Source organism: Pleurodeles waltl, chromosome 7, assembly GCF_031143425.1.
Source record: "Pleurodeles waltl isolate 20211129_DDA chromosome 7, aPleWal1.hap1.20221129, whole genome shotgun sequence".
NCBI lineage: Eukaryota > Metazoa > Chordata > Amphibia > Caudata > Salamandridae > Pleurodeles > Pleurodeles waltl.
The window spans coordinates 55,441,426-55,464,732 of NC_090446.1; the positions used below are offsets into that span (position 1 = coordinate 55,441,426).

Genomic DNA, 23,307 nt, shown 5'->3' on the forward strand with positions numbered 1-23,307 from the left:
CATTTTGTTGTAGCAAAATAAACCTTTTCACCCCAAGAATAGTCCCTGGACACACCAGAGGGCAAGGTGCAATGTATTTAAAAGGCAGGACATGTACCTTTAAGCTATACATGTCCTAGTAGTGAAAAACTCCCAAGTTTGTTTTTCACTACTGCAAGCCCTATCTCTCCCATAGGATAACATTGGGATTACCTTATTACATTTTATAAATGTAATTTCCAATTGGAAAGAGATGAACCCTTTGAGTCTGGTATCTCTGGAAACAAAATATAAAATCCAAATTTACAGTGAAGTTGGATTTTAAATTGCTATTCAAAAAATGCCACTTTTAGAAAGTTGGCATTTTCTTGCTTTAGCCAATTGGTGCAGCAGCCTATTTCTGAGCAAATGTGTGGGGTAGTTAGCAGTCGGGCTTCGTGTATTACTCCCAGAAAGCCACACACAATGGGAGCTAAGGTGTGTCTCAATGGGCTGTCTCTGGCAGGATGGGTGGAAGGAACTGGACACAGCCTTGCTTACACCTAGATAGGTGGCGTCCTGTCCGCACAGGAAGAGCAGCATACCCCCTTGCCATGCGCCTGGAGCTAGGGCAGGAATGGAGTACATTTGTGCACTTCAAAGGCATGCCTTTGACATCTTCCCCACTTCAAAGGCACCACAGGGTATAATCACTGGTTCTCAGACACCACCACTTCATTACAACTTCATTACACTTCTGGACTGGGGATACTCTGCCAGGAAGAAGGACTGCTGTGCTGCTGAAGGACTGACACTCTGCTGGACTGCTGCTTTGCTCAACTTCTGCCTTGTTGAGATACCGTACTGCCTGCTGCCCTCTTGCCTGGGTGAGAAGGACTGGACCTACATCACTCTTGAACCCGAACCCAGAGTGACTCCAAGGGCTACTTGGCTGGCCTCCTGATCTGAAGTCTCAAGGACATAACAGACTTAAAACACTCTGCTCCTGCACCTGGACCCGCCATCTATGTGTCTACCCTGCTAAGTGGTGTAACTCCAGCCCTGGAACCTTGAAAGTGGGCCTGAGATACATTGTTTCGGTGGACTTCTAGGAACAGACGAATCCTCTGCTGTGCAGGACAATCCTGAGCATCAACAATGCTGCAAGGATTGGACCCGTTGCAAAAACTCGCTTTGCCACCACATCCCACATTTTGGACCCGATACATCACCTTCAGAACCAGCGATGTGCAATGCTTTTCCCTGCTCAAGCTCCTCGCACCTCCCATTGACGGCAGCCTTGACGATGACGCTGAAACTATGCACTGCAGCTTCACCACTCATCGAAATTGACGCATCGCCCTGGCTATGCCTCGCATTCTCTGCACCGGGATTTGTATTGCAAGCTCCGTATAGAAGATCCTCAAAGTCGACATAACAAGACCTCACACCGCAGCTTATCTGCACCTTGGAAACATCACATCGTCTCTGCTGTGTAACACATCTTCCATGTGAGCCACGCAAAGCTCCGCAACCTAGAATTTAAAGTACTTTAGTTCAGCTGGCATGATTGGGTCCTTGTAGCTGGCCCGCACTCCATCGCAGTCACCCTGAACTTATGACTTTGTCCCGGTCCGGCGGAACCAGATATACACAGTTGGCCCTTTTGCTTACCTTTTTTCAGTAACGCCTTACTAATCATATCTGGCCCTGTGTTTTTCCATATGCTGCTTGGCTGAAGACTTAGGGCCTGATTTTGATATTGGCAGAAGAGTTACTCTGTCACAAAGGTGACAGATATTCCATCCAGTGAAATCTAAATCCCTTGGGGATTTAGATTTTGGCAGACAGGACATCCGTCACTATTGTGACTGTGTATCTTGTCTGTCAATATCTAAATCAGGCCCCAATTATCTAAATATGGCCATGGACCTGCATTAGTAACTCCTTACCAGCTCTGCCTCCTCCTGTATTACTGAATCCTTGTCAGTTCTGTCTGCTCCTCTGTCACTGTTGCCATATCAGCTCTGCCTCCTCCTCCTGTATTACTGAATCCTTGTCAGTTCTGTCTGCTCCTGTGTCACTGATGCCTTACCAGCTCTGCCTCCTCTGGTATTACTGAATCCTTGTCAGCTCTGTCTGCTCCTGTGTCACTGATGCCTTATCAGCTCTGCCTCCTCCTCCTGTATTACTGAATCCTTGTGAGTTCTGTCTGTCTACTCCTGTGTCACTGATGCCTTACCAGCTCTGCCTCCTCCTCCGGTATTACTGAATCCTTGTCAGCTCTGTCTGCTCCTGTGTCACTGATGCCTTACCAGCTCCGCCTCCTCCGGTATTACTGAATCCTTGTCAGGTCTGTCTGCTCCTGTGTCACTGATACCTTACCAGCTCCGCCTCCTCCTCCTGTATTACTGAATCCTTGTGAGTTCTGTCTGTCTGCTCCTGTGTCACTGATGCCTTACCAGCTCTGCCTCCTCCTCTGGTATTACTGAATCCTTGTCAGCTCTGTCTGCTCCTGTGTCACTGATGCCTTACCAGCTCTGCCTCCTCCGGTATTACTGAATCCTTGTCAATTCTGTCTGCTCCTGTGTCACTGATGCCTTACCAGCTCTGCCTCCTCCTCCTGTATTACTGAATCCTTGTCAGTTCTGTCTGCTCCTGTGTCACTGATGCCTTACCAGCTCTGCCTCCTCCGGTATTACTGAATCCTTGTCAGCTCTGTCTGCTCCTGTGTCACTGATGCCTTACCAGCTCTGCCTGCTCCTGTATGACAGAGGCCTTACCAGCCTTACCATCTCTGCCTGTTCCTATATCACTGAAGCTCTAAAAGCTTAGCCTGCTCCTGATTCAGTTGAGGGTTTGAAGTGGGGGTGAAGTGGGGGGCGGGGCGTAAGATTAATAAATGAAATTTGGTGTGTCACCATAGCGAGCGAGCTGAACTTTTCCAAGGGGTGTTCGGTGGTATTCACATCCCAAAGATTAAAACTTGATGTAAAATTATGCACTTTCAAGCACATTTTCTATAAAAAATTGACAATAAATGTCGTTACTGGCATTTTTGAAGAGCATTTCATAGAAGCTTACATATGATTTCTAGTTTGTCTATCTAATTTGACCTACCGAAGGGTGTGGACACCAGGCACAAGTGCTTGGTATGTTCCCCTTTAGGGTAAAATGGGAATAAGACCGAGAAACTCATCTATGAGCAGAATTGCACAACATGAGATCAGGAAACTTGCGCCAACCCCAGCTTTGCCGCTTGTCCAGATTGTGGGGTCCTAGAGAAGTGTCTAGCTTCACTGTACCTCACTGTCTTTTATAGTGACATTGGGAACACACTGACATACTTCGGTTCAAGATGAGCATTATTCAAAAATCTCTTTTGTAGGCATTTGACTGGAGTATAAGTTGCTTCATGTATGATAACCTAGGAGACATAAGGTGCACATGATCACTGACCAAACTGTGCCACCCTAGGCAATTGCCTTATGTGACTGTAGATCTTTTGCCCTTCATCATTACATTGTGTGATCCTCGGCAACTGCATTACTTCACCGTCCCTCTCTGTTCTTCATCAGAACATGAAATCAAACGCGATGACAAAAGAGTGTAGTGCAGCAGTTGCTTCAGATAAAGCGGTGAAGCTGTGATAGATAGAGCGCCTTGAAACCTCTCTAGCGCTCTAGTAAAGCCTCTCTAGCACTTTCTAATAAGCCACAATGCTGCCCCATCTCGGATCACAACCCTGGCCACATGTAAGGTGACTATGATCATTCACGTGCCTCTTGCTCTTCTCTGGGGTGCCAGCCTGCCAGTGGGGTCAGTGGCAGAATGACGCGTGTTTAGAAGCCATCACTTCTAATAAAAGCCACTCGTAGTATTCTATCTAATGCGCTTACATGAAACGCTTTTGCATGGTGTATAAATACAGTAGTTCTTTAACACGCTGAAGCATTTCATTCAAGTGCACCACTTTCCTTAAATCTGCCCTATATTTCATCATTGGAAGTCAGCGCCCCTTTAAAAACTAGTCTGGCAGCTAAAACATGCACCTCTCGGGGGCAGACAACCTACAGCGCACTGGCTACAGCAGGGCCGAGTGGCCTATAGGGCAATCAGGCAGCGCACCATGGGCTGGTCTGACAGGTCGGGTTTGTGGCTGTTTGCGGGCTTTTTTTGTGGCTACATGTGGACCTGTTTTAGTTGGATGTGCACCTGTGTTTGAGTGCATGTGGGCTTCTTTTTTGGCTGGATGTGGGCCTGGTTTTTGGCTGGATGTGGGCCTGTTTTGGGGCTGGATCTGGGCTTATCTTTGAGTGCAAGCAGGCCTGTTTTGTGGCTAGATGAGGGCCTGTTTTTTTGGGCTGGATCTTTGCCTGTTTTTACCTGGTTGTTTCGCTGTTTTATAGTCTGCGGGGCTGGTTGTTACTGTTGATTTCCCTGATATTAAAGGAAGTATTGAATTCAGCAAGCTCAAATCAATGCAGTCTTCCATACCTCATAAAATAAAGATACAGAGGGCCTGATTACAACTTTGGAGGACGGTGTTAAACCGTCCCAAAAGTGACGGATATACCACCTACCGTATTACGAGTTCCATAGGATATAATGGACTCGTAATACGGTAGGTGGTATATCCGCCACTTTTGGGACGGTTTAACACCGTCCTCCAAAGTTGTAATCAGGCCCAGAGTGTCTTCACAAGTTCAAAACGGTCCCAATTTGCAAACCTGGCCCACTTTTTAGCTTTCTAATTCACTCATAGGGGACACTTTTAATTTGGTGCCAGGATCTATTTTCTGTCCCTGTCCAACCCTGTGCCTCAGACCTCTAAAGCTAATGGCTCCCATGGTCCCTACCAAGTACCTGCCAGAACCTGGCATCAAACGCGCACCTGTAGGCTGGATGTGCACCTCTTGGAGCAAACTGCCCATGAGCGATTCCAAGAGGACTCTTGGGGGGAACAGCCTAGCAAAGTGGCTTACCAGTAGCCGGGACACAGGGCACATGGCTAAGGGCCTGGTGCTCAGAACTGGTCAGGGGATGCTGCCTCGCTTGTAGCTGGTCTGGTTCAGACCTAGAGTGGTGAATGGAGACGCTGAAACAGGAACTAGCTTGCGTAACCAAGTACTGAAGTCACCAAGGATAGTGAGATTAGTTTAGGAAGTAAGGAGCTGTGGAACAGAGTCCGAGAAAGCATATTTGAGGGTCGTGCATAAGTTGGCAGGGCAGTCAATGGTTTAGAGATGAAGTAGATTCAGAAGTGAAACAAAACCTCCAGCACAACTCGATCATGTGCAGTGAGACAGTTTACATCACAGAAGCAGTAGTGATTGGCATACTGCCTGAGTTGTATAGGGCGTAAGCATAAAAAGCGCCCGGAGGAGGTGTAAAAAAGTAAAACTCCTGTGTGTCATCAAGGGGTGGTACCTGAGGACCCTTAAAACTGCAGGCCCCGGTGGATGCAGGTAAGCTCTTAGCTTGCTTAAATAAGTACATGAAGTCAAGCACGTGCACTAGTGCATATGTTTGTAAATAGTTCTTGGCTGCCTGGCCCTCACTAATGCAAGGGTCATAGGGCAACAGCCAGCCAGGATCTGCCATTGTATTGTCATCTTTAACACTAATTGAAAAAGTTCAACTCCTTTAAGGAGAGCAATACAATGACTAGTACAATCACTCAAAAATTAGGAAGGATGTGGCCCCAAAACCCTAAGAATGCAGCTGCCCCTGCAGTTCTACCTGCCCCTGTATCACCGATGCTTTACCGGCATTGCTTGATCCTGTATCACTGAAGCCTTACCAGCTCTGTTTGATCCTGTATCACTGACGCCTTACCAGCTCTGTGACTCCTGTACCACTGATACCTTACCCTCTCTGCTGTGTCCTCCATGTATGATGCCCTGATAACTCCCCTTGCTCCTGTACCACTGAGGCCTTACCAGCTCAGCCTCGTCCTGTAGGTCTGATGCCTTGACAGCTCTCCTTGGTCCTGTACCACTGATGCTTTACCAGCTCTGCCTTGTCCTGTAGGTCTGATGCCCTGACAGCTCTGCCGCTCCTGTACCACTGAGGCCTTACCAGCTCAGCCTCGTCCTGTAGGTCTGATGCCCTGACAGCTCTCCTTGGTCCTGTACAATTGATGCTTTACCAGCTCTGCCTGCTCCTGTACCACTGATGCCTTATCAGCTCAGCCTTGTCCTGTAGGTATGATGGCCTGACAGTATTCTTTATCCTGTGCCACTGATTCCTTACCAGCTCTGCCTTGTCCTGTAGGTAGGATGCCCTGACAGTATTCTTTCTCCAGTGCCACTGATCCCTTACCAGCTCGGCCTTGTCCTCTATCACCGCCAGACGGGAGTCCCTGGCGGAGCAGTCTTCATGGCTCGCGCTCCAGTTCTTCAGATCTGATGCTCCTGGATAGTAATAGCACTTCCGCCCTTGCAGCTCCCAGTGCAGAGGACAAGATGGTGTACGATAAGCTCCTGCTGGGAGAAGAAATTGAAAAATGTTGCCAAGTAGTTGAGGTATTGAGAATTGTTTTTAAATTTCCCAGTAAGATTTCCAGTAAGATTTCCCTGTCCGGTGATTCAGCTGGAGAGACACCTTAGAGACTTAAGTGTTCACTGCTGACTTGCAGGTCACAGGTGTGAACACTACCAGGCTGACCTGGTATTATGAAATGGGGTAACAGTAGTAACCCACTACTATGTGCAGCTCTTTAATATGGCAACATTTTAATAGTGGTGCAGCAAAAAAACAAGTTATTATTGCTTTGTTCCGCTGTTGCGCAAGAAAATGAAGTAGCAGCGGTGTAGCAAAACACGCCCACCCCCAGCAGAGGCGGTAGCTGACCGGCCTGCAACGTGTGTTACGATGTGAGTTTAGAGATTGGGTGCTCGCAATCATTTCAGTGGCCAAAAAGTTTAGTCTGTGCTGTGACCGAGGACTGCATTGATGCTAGCAAGGTGGCGGTCAGGCAGGGTGGGATTTCGGGGAGTGTGGTGCGTAGTGGTAAGGTAGGTGTAGGGAAGCAAAGCATATGCATCTAGTGCAGAGGTCTCTAAGCTGGTGACCTGCATTCTGGTGGCCCGTGGTGTAATTGCCAGGGAGGCACACATCCTTCAGTAGCCAGAGGAGCTACAATGTGTGGGGAGGGACTGATTGCAAGGCACTTTTACCATCGTTGAAAGGTAGCTTGGAAGCATGGCCTTTCTTGGGTGTGTCCTATTCTGTCTTTTACACCCTATTTACACATTGATTGAAGGGGAGTGGGGGAGCCTGCTGCCCCATCAGGCTGACAGGGGACCAATGGAGAGCAGCCCTACCCTTTGCCAGGACTCCTGCGGGGCTATAAATGTTGGCCGGTGGAGGGTGCAGAGCAAGATGTAAGGGGAGTGTGGGGGGGGGGACTCAGTGTGATGCTTTACAAATAGGGAGAGGCGACTCTTTCTTGGGGTCTCATAACAATATCCCATAGTACAGAGCGAGGAGAGGATGTCTTCGGATTGCTTTACTAACAAGAAGAGCACACTGCCTGCTGGGGCCTTAGACCAGTGGGACAGGAGTGGGGAGCAACTCCTGTCTGCTGTAGCATGTCACCTTACCTTGTCACAACGGTGAGAGACCTACCCTAGCGAAGTAAGTGTTCTCATAAAAAACTGACAAACAGATCTCAGACATGTTGCTTTGAGAAGCCCACTATTGAAACTCACTTCAAAGCTGCTTTAGCATGAGTGCCCGGAGCAGCAGATCTGAACTGTTTCTTTACCAAGGTCTGTGTTTATAATACTTTGGCAAAAAATATTGTAAAGCTCACTTTGTGGACCTTTAACCACGCCCACCGCACGGCCATCACTATCATTCATTCATGGGCTTGCCTTTCAAAAATCCTTTATTATCATTGGTAAATGCTTTACCTTCGTCCCTCCTTGGGGCAGTTTTGTGACGGCCTTGGCCATCGACCCTGTTACATGGATCATTGCACGTTTGCTGATATGTTTGACTCCGAGCAAACTTCTTTTTTCCTTTTATGTCTCTCCTTCGCGCTCATGCTCATGGTGGCCGTGGCACTTTGAATTGGCTCGCTTATGTCAACTGTTTTACTTTTCATTTTCAATTTAGGTGGCAAGAAAAGTCCATTTAGGAATTTACAACGCTAATAACTCTAACTTGAGCAAACACGACACCCACTGCATTGCAAATGTTTGTTTTTAGAGGATGTCAACCTCTTTGAACTCAACACCTTCCAACCCATGGGCATACCTCCTATTAACTTTTCTGTTTTGCATATATTTTTCACAGTTGAAAAACATTGGCTTTTTCAGAAGGTGACCCTTTTTTTGCCTGCCTTAATGTAATTTAATAAGCCTCATTCCCTCCATCCCCACTGCCTTTCTCACCTAAAAGGTTTGAAGGGGAGCCCGGCATAAAAATATTTGGTTCAACAGGGGCTTGGAAGAATAACCTTTGAAGACCTCTGATCTAGTGAATGAATTGCACAATGTGAAACCAGAAAACCTGGGACTAATCCTAGCTTCCCCATTTTATCAAATTGTGTGATCCTTGGCAGTTGTTTTATTTCACTGTCCCTCCTTTATCTTCATTATCACTTGTAAGAGAACAACACAATACATGATTTAAGGATGTGTGTTGTACAAAACTTTCTCCTGTGTTTGATTTAATAAACTATAATGTTGTTCATGTATACTAGAAGCCCAGGCCACCAAGAGAGTGCACATAACAACTGACTTGCCTCTTAGTTCACTATTGCCATTGTTGTCATAGTGGGGGTAAGATTAATGTTTCTAAATTCAAGGGTGAAAACTGTCTCTTTCAACATAATAATTCGGAATGCACTGATATAATCTGATGAGGTGAAATTGTTCTGCTTGTTGATGAAATACACTGTTTGAATTTTGAAGAGACTATTATATTTTAACACTTTTGCTCCAAGATGTCTTTTAAAATGGAGGTGCTTTTAAAGCTAGTTGGCGCAGGACAACCAAATTACTTTCTTTCTTTAACTTAAATTAAACTTTAAATAAAGACTTGCCTGTTGATTTAACATGTTTTAATGTTGGTGCTGAGTCGAGCTCAGGGAGCCTCCTGTAAAGGTCCAGAAGGCCGCGCGCGGCCCATGGGCTGTACTTTGAGTATCGCTGGTTTAGAGCGTAGATCAGAAATCTACGCTTAACTCGCTTTGCCCGTCATCTCTGCTGCACAGAAGTCAGGCTCAGTGAAGGGTGATATGGCAGGGATCAGCTGGCAGCACAGCTCCCGCAAGGGGCTCTCCGTGGCTCAGTGAGAGGAGGTGCGGCTGCATCAGAAGTACGCTTGCAGGGCCGCACTGGCCGTCCCGGGCATCGGGCGTTTACCCGAGAGGCTGGAAGGGGACAGAGCCGGCCTGTGCTCAGATAGCGCCCTGGGCATGCGCGGAGAGACACCTGGTGCCCTTACTGATAGTAGTGAATTAACAGAGGCAGCAGGGGTCACTTTTGTGTTCACTGGGTACCTGAGTGATCACCAACTGGCCCCTGAACACAAACATCCCCATGCCCCCCCCCCCAACACCTCCAGCGCACCTAAATCATTGATATCTTAGCTGCCTCCCCCGGATAATGGTTTGTCGATGTGTGCAGCAGGGGTGAGAGGCTGATAATGATGGATTAAACCCGCATTAAAACGCAAATTAGACAGAAACGAAAAGGTAGGAACACAGACAAGGCTGGAGCCAGAAGACAATTGTGAAGCTGTTGACATAAACTTGATGCACAGCTTCGTGCGCCCCTCAGAGTATTGACGCCCTTGGCCCAGCTCACCCATGCTAAAGGCCGGCTCTGGGTGGGGGGCCGCTTTTGTTACTGGGGGCAGTTTTGTAGCAGTGCAGCAGTTTAACAAGAACTGCAGAGTTCCTTGTATATCCAACAGTTTCGGGCAACAATATAAGTGCCAAGATAACGCTGGTGATTAATGCACCTGCTGGAGAGAGATCAGAGTTTTGTCTAGTGGCAGTTTTGATGCATCTGAGGTAGTGCAGTGGGCAATGTGCCTGCTGCAAAGAGTGTGTACTATGCAGATCACAGAACAGTGGGGCACATTTACAAGCCCCTAGCGCCACCGTGCGCCACCCTGGCATCATTGTCTTTTACACATGGCATTAAGGAGGCCTTTTTCTCACACCTTATTTACAAAGTGGTGCAATGCTTGCTTTGCGCCACTCTGTAAACCCTTTCGCCACATTGTGCCTGCACCAGACATAATGTATGCGGGGGGCATTCCAACACAGGGAGGCCCGAACAAATGGCGCAGTGAAGATGACATTTTAACATTGAGGTTAGAAACTTATGTTTTTCCCCCAGTCTTTCGTTATCCTAATTTTGCTATAAGGGTTTGTTTGGGTAGAAATAACCTCTTCCTAGTAAAGTCAGCCCTAACCACCGTGCTACATTCTGAATCCTGAGCTTATGCTTCCCCCGACCAAGGAATCTTAAAGATGCCTCCCAGTGAGGGTGACCTGAACCCTACACTTTGGAGTCCACTCTATCCAATATGGCATTTTCACTACTCTGGTTTACACAGGTAAGATTAATTGTCTGTGTGGGGGATGTAAAATGCTCTGACATGTGACACTGGTAAGAGAGGAGCTATAAAGCAATGACATGCACATGGCAGGGGGCCTGTGGAGAGGTCAGAGGCACTGTTAGAGGGTGACAGTGATGGAACCTATGAAGAGCCCCATTAAGACTGCCATGTCCTGGTGCACTTTACTATGTTTTAAAACAAATGCAATTGAATATATAATGAAAAATGTGTTTAAAATGCACCATTTCTTCCAAAATGTTGTAGGGGAGGGAGCCCCCAACCGCTCTTGCAGTGGTCAGGCTCACTCGTTATGCACTGTATGGGGGCTGGTCTGACAAACTTTGCCCGGGCTCCTTTGGCTTCCCAGTTTGGCCCTGTGTGCATGCTCTGGTGATCAGGCTCACAGTGGCAGGTGCAGATAGGCGCCTGTCAGAAGCCCTGCTATTGGCCGACAGTGCCCAAATGTGATGGAGAGCCCTGTGAGGGCCACAGGTGAGATGAGTCTCTTTGACATGTTCTGGCCAGTGGATCCTGCTGGCTCAGGGCTGACTAGTGCTGCCAGAGCTGGTACAACCCGACATTGTCACCCCTGAGAATTAGCTTTTCATGCTGAACCTAATGTTGCCGCCTTTCATAAATATGCTGTTCATTTGATTCTATAATGGGTCTTTAGAACTCGAGTTGTGCCTCACTTTGCATTCGTATTCTTTGGAAATAGTTTAGAAAGCTCGAGAACTCCTAAATTAATTTCTTCCTGTAATTGCAATATGGAGATTCACTTCGAAGGGAAAACTTTGTTAACGAGGAAAAATGCTCAGGTAATCACAGGAGCAGATTATAAATGATTGGAACATGGCATTGTCAAATCCAAAATAGGTCTGTACTTGGCAAGCAAGCAATTTTTATTTTTGTTTATTCATATATTTGTAAATCATATGCAATAGGATTAAAAGTAAAAATAGGTAAAACTCCCACTGTATAAACATGATAGGTATATGATTGGAAAGAAAAGTAAGTAAGAAATTAACAATTACAAGGGGCAGCCATCTTGCAGTGGTATTGCGCATCCTTTAGATTGTTCTATAAAATATCGACCCCAGCATATCAAGGGACAAACTATCCAAAGACAAGAGCATAGATTTACTACTCCTAACTCTACTTATCCTGAAAATCTTTATGTGTAGCACTAATGTACATATAGGTGGAGTTAGGGATGAGAAATCTACAGGGAGTGCAGAATTATTAGGCAAGTTGTATTTTTGAGGATTAATTTTATTATTGAACAACAACCATGTTCTCAATGAACCCAAAAAACTCATTAATAACAAAGCTGAATATTTTTGGAAGTAGTTTTTAGTTTGTTTTTAGTTTTAGCCATGTTAGGGGGATATCTGTGTGTGCAGGTGACTATTACTGTGCATAATTATTAGGCAACTTAACAAAAAAAAAATATATACCCATTTCAATTATTTATTATTACCAGTGAAACCAATATAACATCTCAACATTCACAAATATACATTTCTGACATTCAAAAACAAAACAAAAACAAAAACAAATCAGTGACCAATATAGCCACCTTTCTTTGCAAGGACACTCAAAAGCCTGCCATCCATGGATTCTGTCAGTGTTTTGATCTGTTCACCATCAACATTGCGTGCAGCAGCAACCACAGCCTCCCAGACAGTGTTCAGAGAGGTGTACTGTTTTCCCTCCTTGTAAATCTCACATTTGATGATGGACCACAGGTTCTCAATGGGGTTCAGATCAGGTGAACAAGGAGGCCATGTCATTAGATTAACTTCTTTTATACCCTTTCTTGCCAGCCACGCTGTGGAGTACTTGGACGCGTGTGATGGAGCATTGTCCTGCATGAAAATCATATTTTTCTTGAAGGATGCAGACTTCTTCCTGTACCACTGCTTGAAGAAGGTGTCTTCCAGGAACTGGCAGTAAGACTGGGAGTTGAGCTTGACTCCATCCTCAACCCGAAAAGGCCCCACAAGCTCATCTTTGATGATACCAGCCCAAACCAGTACTCCACCTCCACCTTGCTGGCGTCTGAGTCGGACTGGAGCTCTCTGCCCTTTACCAATCCAGCCACGGGCCCATCCATCTGGCCCATCAAGACTCACTCTCATTTCATCAGTCCATAAAACCTTAGAAAAATCAGTCTTGAGATATTTCTTGGCCCAGTCTTGACGTTTCAGCTTGTGTGTCTTGTTCAGTGGTGGTCGTCTTTCAGCCTTTCTTACCTTGGCCATGTCTCTGAGTATTGCACACCTTGTGCTTTTGGGCACTCCAGTGATGTTGCAGCTCTGGAATATGGCCAAACTGGTGGCAAGTGGCATCGTGGCAGCTGCACGCTTGACTTTTCTCAGTTCATGGGCAGTTATTTTGCGCCTTGGTTTTTCCACACGCTTCTTGCGACCCTGTTGACTATTTTGAATGAAACGCTTGATTGTTCGATGATCACGCTTCAGAAGCTTTGCAATTTTAAGAGTGCTGCATCCCTCTGCAAGATATCTCACTATTTTTGACTTTTCTGAGCCTGTCAAGTCCTTCTTTTGACCCATTTCGCCAAAGGAAAGGAAGTTGCCTAATAATTATGCACACCTGATATAGGGTGTTGATGTCATTAGACCACACCCCTTCTCATTACAGAGATGCACATCACCTAATATGCTTAATTGGTAGTAGGCTTTCGAGCCTATACAGCTTGGAGTAAGACAACATGCATAAAGAGGATGATGTGGTCAAAATACTCATTTGCCTAATAATTCTGCACTCCCTGTATACTTGCTTACCTTTCGACATTTTAGATTCAATATTTTGTCCATGATGTTTGCATCACTCAATATTCTGGTTTCGATATTTAGGGTGCACCGACATCTTTTCCACTTACATTTTCAGTGGACGACAGAAGCTACTTTATGGCTGCAAACACACAATTTGAGTGACAAATAGTATGAATGTTAAAGTTACCCTAACTCTTTATTCATAAGCATTTTAAAGTCCTGGTGACATCCCTGCGAAAACATTTATGAACATAAAAATACTATTAGTGCTAGGAAAGGCCACTTTTTTGCATGTCCCCCACTCATTTTTCCCCTACTGCTGCTGCTTTGTGGACCCTTTGAACACAGTGACCCTGTGGTCCAGTGTCTCCTAAAAACATGTAAAATTAGCTAATCCCTGACTGGCATTCTAAATGTACCTGTAAGGCCCTAGTCTATGGTAGTCTCTGTATCCTGGGCAGGTAACTTAAATGTTCCAGAGGACTGCAGCGGTTATTGTGCCACCACTAAAGTGAAAACATGACTGTAGGCCTTCCACTGCAGCCTATGTGTGCAGTTTTTAAATGGTAAATTCGGCCCTGTGAAATATACACTTTGCCGGGCCTAACCTTTCCTTTTTATGGTCTGGCTTAAAAGCGCAGCTGTCAGATGACAATTATGTGAGCATCACTAGAAAGGGGCTTTGACTCTGCCTACACGTTCGGAGCCAAGAGTATACGTGTTGATTGGGCAGACGTTGTGTGCTTCCACAAAAAAGTGCTTGCCCATCCACACAGCTGTGATCATTTTATTTATGCAACTGCCTGAGGTTGGCTTCCAGGGGTGCACACATGCCATAGGAAAGTTATTAAATTGCCTTAGATAACTAGATAATTTATGTTGTGTTTCTCTGACAGCAGTCCAGATGGAAAGAGGGCAGCCATTCACTCACATGGATTTGTAGGCCAGGCTTGACAGTGCAACTGTCAACTGAGCTTTTCACTTATACCAATATTATTCTACCATTCTTTGCTTCCACACAAATCCATATCTATTCCCTTGCTATTTACCCATAATGCTTTGCATTACCAAACAACATTCCTTTAAAGCCAGACCTATTGGTCTTGCCAATGCTTGTTCATAAAGATTAAATCACCCCTAAGGTAAGCTCTAAAGGCTCACAGGGCAGAATGCATGGTATTTTAAAAATTGTTCTTGTTTGCAGGTCCTGGCACTGAAAAAATTCTAAAGCTGTATTTCACTGTGGCGAGGCTGATTCTCTGAAAGAAAGGCACTGGGTTACATTATTGTAATTGAATTGGTATTTATATAGCGCTTACTACCCCTGACGAGGCGCTGTGCTCTTTTTGGCAAGTAGCTTGCTATTCCAGAACCCAAAAGGATTAGGGGTGGAGTTTAGGGAAATATAAGTATAATATTTGTAAAGTGACATGTGAGTCTATTAGTTGGATTGAATAGAATAGTGGAGGGATAAAAAGGGACAAATCAGAAATTGCTAAGTGAGAGGTTATAGTAGTAATATGAGGTTTGGGATGAGCAAGGAGAGATGGAGAAGGGAAGATTGGGTAAAAAGCGATTAGGGAGATGATAGTATTAAAAAGATGTTTGGGATGAGACAACGGAAAGATACATGAAGGCGAATTTAGTAGATTTGTTTGGGGATCATTGTAGTAAACTGAGGTTTGGGGTGAGCCAGGAGGGGTAGATGAAGGAATATTCCAAGAAGGGTTATTTGGAGACTATACTGGTAGAATAGAATGAGGTTTGGGATGAGTCTGAGAGTGGGGATAGAGGATAGATTGATAGAGGTAAAGGGTGAGACAGAGTAGTGCACTGGAGAGAGTAATGTTTTTCTTTTGCCTCTTTTTTTCTCTTGTATGGTAGGATGAAAGTAATACATTTATAAAATGAATGCTTGGATAGGAAGGAAATATATGTGTAAGGAAGAAAACATATTGAGATTCAAAGTTGTATCGTATAAACACAGACTTTCAAGTGTTGCTGTATTTGAAGTTAATTTATTTGTGTACTTTTTGTACCATTATTTTTATATTATCCTCAATATTTCAATGGCGAAAAGTTTGTAGATAAATAGTTAAGATAACAGTTACCTAGTGTGATAGATAAAAAAAAACAGGGACTCGTAAGCATCTAATTAAACAACTAATATATGCAATGACCTATGAACATGTTAAGCGTAGAATAATAAATGTGTATATTCACAAAAAAAGGTTACAGGGATGTTATAGTTAGGCTTAGATTTTAAATTACAAAACCATAGAAATTCATCTGTTATAGTTAGAGTTATTTCAAGTAACTGTAACTCATGCCTTAAGGTAACTAACTATATTTTTCACCCTCACCATGCACTGTTAATTAGCCCAGGTATTACAGCACCTATAGTATCTTCTATAACATAATTGATGATATCACGCTAACATTATTCATAATAAAACTGTGTTATAAATGAGTTATTCTTACCTTACAGTGCAAGTTATAGTTATTTGAACTGACTTCAATTATAACTGCTGAATTTCTGTGGTTTTATGCAAGTAAATTCAGAGCCTGACTATAACGTTCCTGTAACCTTTGTTTTCTTAAGTGAATTTCTATGATGAAGTTCTAAGGTAACTATAACTCACGCCCTCACCATGCACTGCTAATTACCCCAGATATTACTGCATACATTACAACTTTCGCAACGTCAATAAAAATGGCAATGGAATATTAGCGGATATATACATAAATATATGTATAAAAATAAGTATAAATATATACATATGTATATAAATGGCAGTCGCCAGTAGGTAGTTATAGTTAGGATGGGGGTAAGGTACGGTTACTCTACTCTTCTAGCCTTGGTTCAGGGGTACCCCAGGGACACCCCCAAGGCCTAAAAGTATCTTTTATAAATCACAGTGGAAATTGTGGGAAATCTGCAAATGTTGCCATGCTTTTGTTTCTCCCGGGTTGGCCAGGTCCCAGGCACAGACCACACAGGGCCCCCCTCGTAGGGCTTATGAAAGCCCTGAGGACCACCACCTCCTCAGGCCAAATCTCTATAAACAAATGTGGGGGGGCATATGCACCTCACAGCCCCAGGGACTGCCACCTCCTTGGGGCACTTAGATATAGATATAGATATGCGGGCCGGCCCACTGGGAATGCCCGTTCCCAAGTGACTGCTGCCTCTTTGTGGCAAATCACACTAAAATAATGCGGGGCCCACAGGCCCCCCATCCCCTGGGACCACCATCTCCCCAGGGCAAAACATTTACTATTCATGGGAGGGACTTTACCGCCTCCCCTGCAGCACTGGGGACTGCCACCTCCTCTAGGATAAATATGAAATTAATGCTGGGGGCTCACATGCACCCCTTGCATCCTCGGGAACCACCTCCTCCCTGGGACTGAAATAAAAAAATGAATGGGGTCGATCGAGGATCCCTGGGGACCATCACCTCCATGGGGTAAATTAAATGTTGGAGGCGGGCCGTATGGCCCCTCACGGAGCCATAGATAGCCCATGGACCACCCCCCATCCCGCAGGCCAGCCTCTGCTACCTCCATAGGTGGTGGTCAAACTTGGGAGGTAGCTGTTTGCTTTTGGTTCGTGGGCGCTGACAGTTCCCACCAAGCAAAAGCAAATATAACTCTGCTTTCTGCAAGTGGGAGCTGTCAAACAGCTCCTGCTTGCAGAAAGCAGAGTTTTCATTGGTTTCCCTGCATGCTAATTTGTATGCAGGGAAACAGATGAAAACATTTCTCCTGCAAGCAGGGAGCTTACATTTAAAGCAGCTCTCTGCTTGCAGGAGCAATGTCCGCTCCCGCAGGAATCAGGAGCGGGTAGGACCCGAGGGCCTTTAGGCTCTCCCTGTGGTCCCCGAAAAATTTGAAAAAAATATCGTCATATCTAATGGTAGTGTGTCTGTTTATTTAATAGAGATTTTAAAGTTAAATATTCCTGGTGATTGAAAAATTAGGTATTTTTCCCTTCAAAATCTTTAGGTTGGATGTCATAGTTATGTCAAGACACTGCACCATCATTTCATTACTCTACTTTCTTTTCAACTTCAAATATTTGAGGCACCTAATGAAAGGCCAGCAAACTCACTTTATTTGACAAGTGCATCTTTCTTTTCAATTTGTCAGAAAATACCTAATTCTAAGTATATCATTGGTCAAAGTCTAAAAAGCCCCCCTCTCTCTCTGCCTCTTTCTTTGTCTCTGTCTCTCTATCTTTCATCTCATAATAGAATAGAAGAGAGAGAGTTTGTTTTTCAATGGTCTCTCCATACAATGACGCAGAGTTGGTTGGTTACAGGGGCTTGACCGCAGAGCATGGCCACTGGATATGCCCTGCAGCCAAGCCCCACTTTGCACGGCCAAAGGCAGTGCGCCGCAGTGGTTGGATTAACGTATAGTAATTCAAATTACATTACACTAAAAACACCTTTGAAATGCACTTAAAAAAACAGAGGTCACATGGATGTTATGGTTAGATTCTGAATTTACTCACAAAACGAAAGAAATTCAGCAGTTATAGCTATTGTTAGCTCAAGCAACTATAACTCATGCCCTAAGGTAACTATAACTTGCACCCCTGCCATGCACAGTTATCTTCTCAATAATTTTACTGCAAATATTACATTAATATTATCAATGAGGTTATGAAAGATGTCATGCAATATGTGGGGTAATTAGCAGTGCATGGCGAGAGTTAGTTACTTTAGGGGACGAGTTATAGTAGAGCTAACCATAACTATAACTACTGAATTTCTATGGTTTTGTGGGAGTAAATTCAGATCTTAACTATAATTTCTTTGTAACCTTTGGCTCATTAAGTGAATTTCTATGCTTTTTTAAGTCTGTTTGCTAACTATAACATCCCTATAGCCTTTGTTTTTTTATTGATTTTCTATTTTTTATTAACGTAAAGTAATTTTAATTAATTTACGTTAATCCAACCACCGTCCTGCAACGTGTGTGGTGGGGGTTGGCCGCTGGGTATGGCCTGCGCCCAGGCTTTGCACCAACCTTCTATAACCACCCAACCCTGCACTTTGCTCAACTGGCGGAGGTTGGCCACAGGGCCTGGCTGAGGCCAGGCCCTGAGGCTTACCCCCTGTAACCACCAAACTCCTCAGGCATAAGTCTCTGAGAGGGTCTGTGAGTTTGTGCATGAGTCCCTCAGAGGGTTTGCTGGTGGGGGCATGGGTCTCTGAATGGGTCTGTGAGTGGGTGAATGCATCTCTCAGTGGATGTGTGAGTGGATACAGGACTCTTTGAGTAGGTCTGTGAAAGGATGCATTACTGTCTGATTGGGTCTCTGACTAGGTACTTGATTGTCTGAGTGTGTCTATGATTGTGTGTACGAGTGTCTCAGTGGGTCTGTAAATGGGTTTGAGAGGGTATGACTGGGTCTGTCAGTGGTGTACAATGATCTGAGTAAGTCTGTGATTGTGTACATGAGCCTCTGAGTGCGTTTGTGAGTGGGTGCATGAGTGTCTGAGTGGGTTTGTGAGTGGGTGTGTGGGTGTCTGAGAGGGTCTGTGAGTGGGTGCATGAGTGCCTGAGTGGGTCTGTGAGTGGCTGTGTGAGCTTCTGAGTGGGTCTGAGAATGAGTGCACTGGTCTCTGAGTGGGTTTCTGAGTGACTGTGTGAGTGTCGGAGTGGGTCTGGAGTGAGTATATGATTTTCTAAGTGAGTGTGTGAGTGTTCAAGTGGGTCTGTCAGTGGTGCATGTGTCTGGGTATGTGAGTGGGTGCATGAGTGTCTGAGTTGGTCTGTGTGTACGTGTGTCAGTTACTGAGTGGGTGTGTGAGGGTCTGAGTGTGTCTGTGAGTGAGTTTGTGAAGGTCTGAGTGGGTCTGTAAGTGATTTGATTGGCAGTTTTATGATGTGCTCGAATACCCAAGGGCGTCTTGGCGCTGCTGCCTAAACAAAAGGGGGAAAAAACTGAAGGAAAACAAACTGCCCTACTGACAGAACAACCAGGTCTTAAGGAGTTTCCTAAGGGTCATAAGCCACGTACAGTTCTTTAAGATCCAAGAGAGCCGGTTCCATAATTCTGCTTTTCTACCAGAGAAGCTCCTACCACCCCAATATGCCCGCTTTGCCCGGGCAAACAGTAAATGCTTGGCTTTTGCGGATTTAAGCACTCGAGACGGGGTAAACCATGCAAATCTGTCCTGGAAATATATTGGGCCAAAACTATGAAGTGCTTGAAGGAAATGGAGAGAACCTTAAACTCAATTATCCTAGTCTCCAGCAGCCAGTGCAGCTTAATCAGCACCTTGGTTGCTGATTAATATTTTGGAATATGTAACAAAAGCCGAGCTGAGGCATTCTGTAGCATCTGCAGTTTATTGAGACTTCATTTTTGAATGCCTATAAATAGAGCGTTACAGTAATCCGGCTGCTTTAAGACAAGAGTGGTAATCATCATTTTTTGAAGCTCCAAAAGGAATGAAAGGGCAAACTTCAGTTTTTTTCTGAGGTCAGCTTTAAGCAACTTTGCTTCAACCAGATGTCTACTTGGAACATGCAAGAGCTGAATCATTGTGCAGTGTTCTCTAAATTAGAGGAGAGGATTCTGGTACCACTATTTGGGTATCATAGGCATATGATATGACTGAGAAGCCAAAAGACTTAATCAGTCTCAACAAGGGAGTGACATAAAGATTAAAAAGTGTGGGGCTCAATGACGGGCCCTGAGGCACGCCCCATGGCGTTTTGGTAAGCAAAATAGATCTGAAGTGAACTCGCCCAAGGCCACCAGTTGAACTCTGTCAGTGAGAAAAAATCTTAACACGCTGAGAGCAAGACCACCGATTCCCAGCTCCACAAGCCGATTGATCAGGATGGTGTGATTGACAGTATAAATGGCTGCTGAGAGGTCAAATAATATTACTGCGGCCTTACCTCCCACATCGAGAATAAAGCTCAACTCCTCTGATGCAGTTAATAAGGCTGTCACTGTACTGTGAGACCTTATGAACCCATGTTGAGTACAATCCAACAGATTGTTTGCATCTATGAAGGATGTAAGTTCGATGTTTAACACCTTCTCCAGAAGTTTTGCTGGAAATAGGAGCCTTGATATTGGCCTATAGTTGCTGGGAGTTTGTAGGTCCAGATGAGATTTTTTAATAGCGGTAGGATAGAGGCCTTTTCCATTCACACGGGAAATAGCCCAGATTCATTATATCATTAAAAATCATTGTTAGTTGCCTGGTTAAAATCTCAGGAACAAGATGAACAACTTTTGGGGGGCAAGGGTCCAGATGCGATCCTGATTTTGTAGATTTCAATAAATTATAAACTACTAATTTGTGAAAATGTATTGAAAGACTGCAAATGAGTGACGCTGGTTGCTATCTAACAAAGGTTCAACTGATATTTGACAGTCATTTGCAAGGGTATTAAAGACTTACTGAACTTCCTTCTGAAACAAATTAGCTAACATAATTGAAAAAATCTTGACTGCCACTTTTAAAAACTGGTACGGGCAGTTTGGCCGAACCTTTCACCGTACTAAAAGGCTATTTAGGAGAGTTCTTACCTTGCTTGACTTTATTTGTAAACTATTTAGAGTTTTCCTCTAAAATAAGTTTTGTATATTTAGCAAATTGAAGGTTTATAGACTTGTCAAAATTGGAACTGTGGTTCATGAGTGCTTGTCTCGGATTCAAGAGCGCTCGTATTCTTAATATGTCACAATAGAATGTTTGTTTTAGGATGAGAAAAAGTGGTTGGAGCGGGGCTGGCAAACGGGATATACTGCTGGAGTAGGTCGATTAAAAGGAACTTAAATTGAGTTGCCGACAGTGTACTCGCTTCATTTACTACATTATTTTTGGTGATGAGTGGTTATTGACGGTGGTTATCGACCTACTGAGCGGAACGAACCCAGCGGCAAGCAACAGGCCCGAAGTCAACGCACGCAGCATCGGCGGCAGGATTGGGTGTCTCTCGCTGTACATAACTGTCAGTATAGGCTTATCAGGTACTGTGGGGGGCAATGTGAGGAGCAGCACAAAGGAGAGTGGACGGTCTGCCTTGAAGTTGCTGCAGTGTGCCCTTAGCGCTTCCAGGGTTAAAGGGGCAGCGCATTTAGGAGCAAACGGAGTTAACGGTCTGCCTTGACATTCCTGCAGTGTGCCATTAACTCTTCAGGTCTTAAAGGGGCGGTGACCTGCTTTTCTTAAAGGAGCATTCCAGATTTAAACGCGTAACGCTTATTTTCTTAAAGGAGCAATTCAGATTTAAGGGGCAACGTTTATTTTAAAGCCTGAAGCACCGCTGATGTATTGAGGAAACTCAACGTGTTCAGCTTTAAATTTCAAAGCATGGTGACATGCACACCTCTTATTCTAGGATCAGCAGTGCGTATGCTTCATTTTTATACATAGTGATGGCACACCTTCAAATACTACCGTCAAGGTCAATGAACTTTTGTGTTGATGCTATTGTTAAGTGACATTACGTTGTGGGATCTGTTTTCTTGGTTTTACTGTGTTTATTTGGTACTAACTCATTATGGAACACCTTTCAATTTCTGCACCGCCATGTTTCCTACCACATCAGGGTGTACCAGCAATCCAGTGGGAAGACTGGATAGATATTTTTGATAATTATTTATTGGCATTAGATAGTGAGGATTTTAGCTCTTACTGCAAAAAAAGCAATGTTGTTAAATTTCTTAGGGTCAGAGGCACAGAGACTATTTAAATTTATGCCTGTGGCCAAAGAAAATGGAGTTCGCTTTACTGATGAATACAGAGAAGCTAGATTGAAACTAAGCAATAGGTTTGCAAAGGAGACTAATGTGGTGTTGGCACGGTATAAGTTTTATACTCAACCACACAGGGTGGGCGAGTCCATTGATGAGTTGGTATCCAGATTGAGAGAGTTATCTGTGAAATGCCATTTTGGTAGCATGTGTGAAGAAATGATTGGAGATCAGTTAATGGTTCAGTGCAAGAGTAGAAAGATTCAGGAAAGATTGTGGGCTGCAAAGAATCCTAGTTTGAAAGACGCTATTGACATGGCCAAGGTGGTTGAAGAATCAGAATTGTGCATGAGAGAGATGGGGAAGCATAACAGTGGATGTGGAGAACAGCAATTGACACAGGAAATTGTTGGTGGTGTGGAAAGCAATTGTGGTAGTGTGGGTGTTGTGTGGACAAATACACAGAGTTCACAAAAGGTACAGAAATTAATCTTTAATAAGAAGAAGTGTAACAGGTGTGGTAGCAATTTACACAGCAGTGAATCTAAAGGATGTTATGCCATAGGTAAGGAGTGCAAGAAGTGTGGATGCAAAGGCCACGTTGCACGCATGTGTGTTGAATGGCCTAAGTCAAAGGGTGTGGCGGCATGTGAAGATAGATACGAGCCATCCGATCGTATACTTAGCTTAGGTGAGGACAGCACAACTAATAGTGACAGAAGGGAAAGCAGGCCCAAAGCTTTGTTCACCATTGAAAATATAAATGTAGAATTAATGGTGGATACCGGATCAAAGTATACCATTATTCCTAAAGATGTTTTTCTGAGAAACTGGCCACAACTTGATTTGACAGCTAAAGATATTTGTCCAGGTGGTTACCAAGGGGAAGAAATTGAAATTGTGGGGTTTTTCACAACTGTGATTTGCTTTAAAACAAGATAAACCTATGGCAAGGTGTATGTGGCTGAGAGTGGACCACCAATATCAGGCTAGATGCACCAATACAACCTTAATATAATTGTGAATCCAAGAGGTGCAGAACAAATTTTAATTGTTGAAAATGGTGATGTGAATGTTATTCTTGAAGAAGTAAAAGAAGTGTTTTGAGAATCGTTGGGTGAGCTAAAAGGCTATGTGCAGAAAATTCACATGAAGCCAGGAGCAGTTGCAGTAAAACATAAAGTTAGGAAAATACCCATTGTAGTCAGAGAGGAGGTTAGTAACTTGTTGAAA

At 44.3% G+C, this 23,307-nt stretch overlaps 1 protein-coding gene across 3 annotated transcripts in view; it reads right to left on the reverse strand.

Annotated features, from left to right (window-relative positions):
* LOC138247175 (killer cell lectin-like receptor subfamily B member 1B allele A) overlaps positions 1-23,307 on the reverse strand; it is a 221,326-nt gene that overhangs the window by 102,229 nt on the left and 95,790 nt on the right. For 2 of the 3 annotated variants that reach the window (XM_069201920.1, XM_069201918.1), the window contains one exon: positions 6,283-6,446. In XM_069201920.1, the coding sequence (XP_069058021.1) occupies positions 6,283-6,446 (164 nt within the window). The remainder of the gene's footprint in view (positions 1-6,282; positions 6,447-23,307) is intronic. The other variant, XM_069201919.1, reaches the window with a different exon arrangement.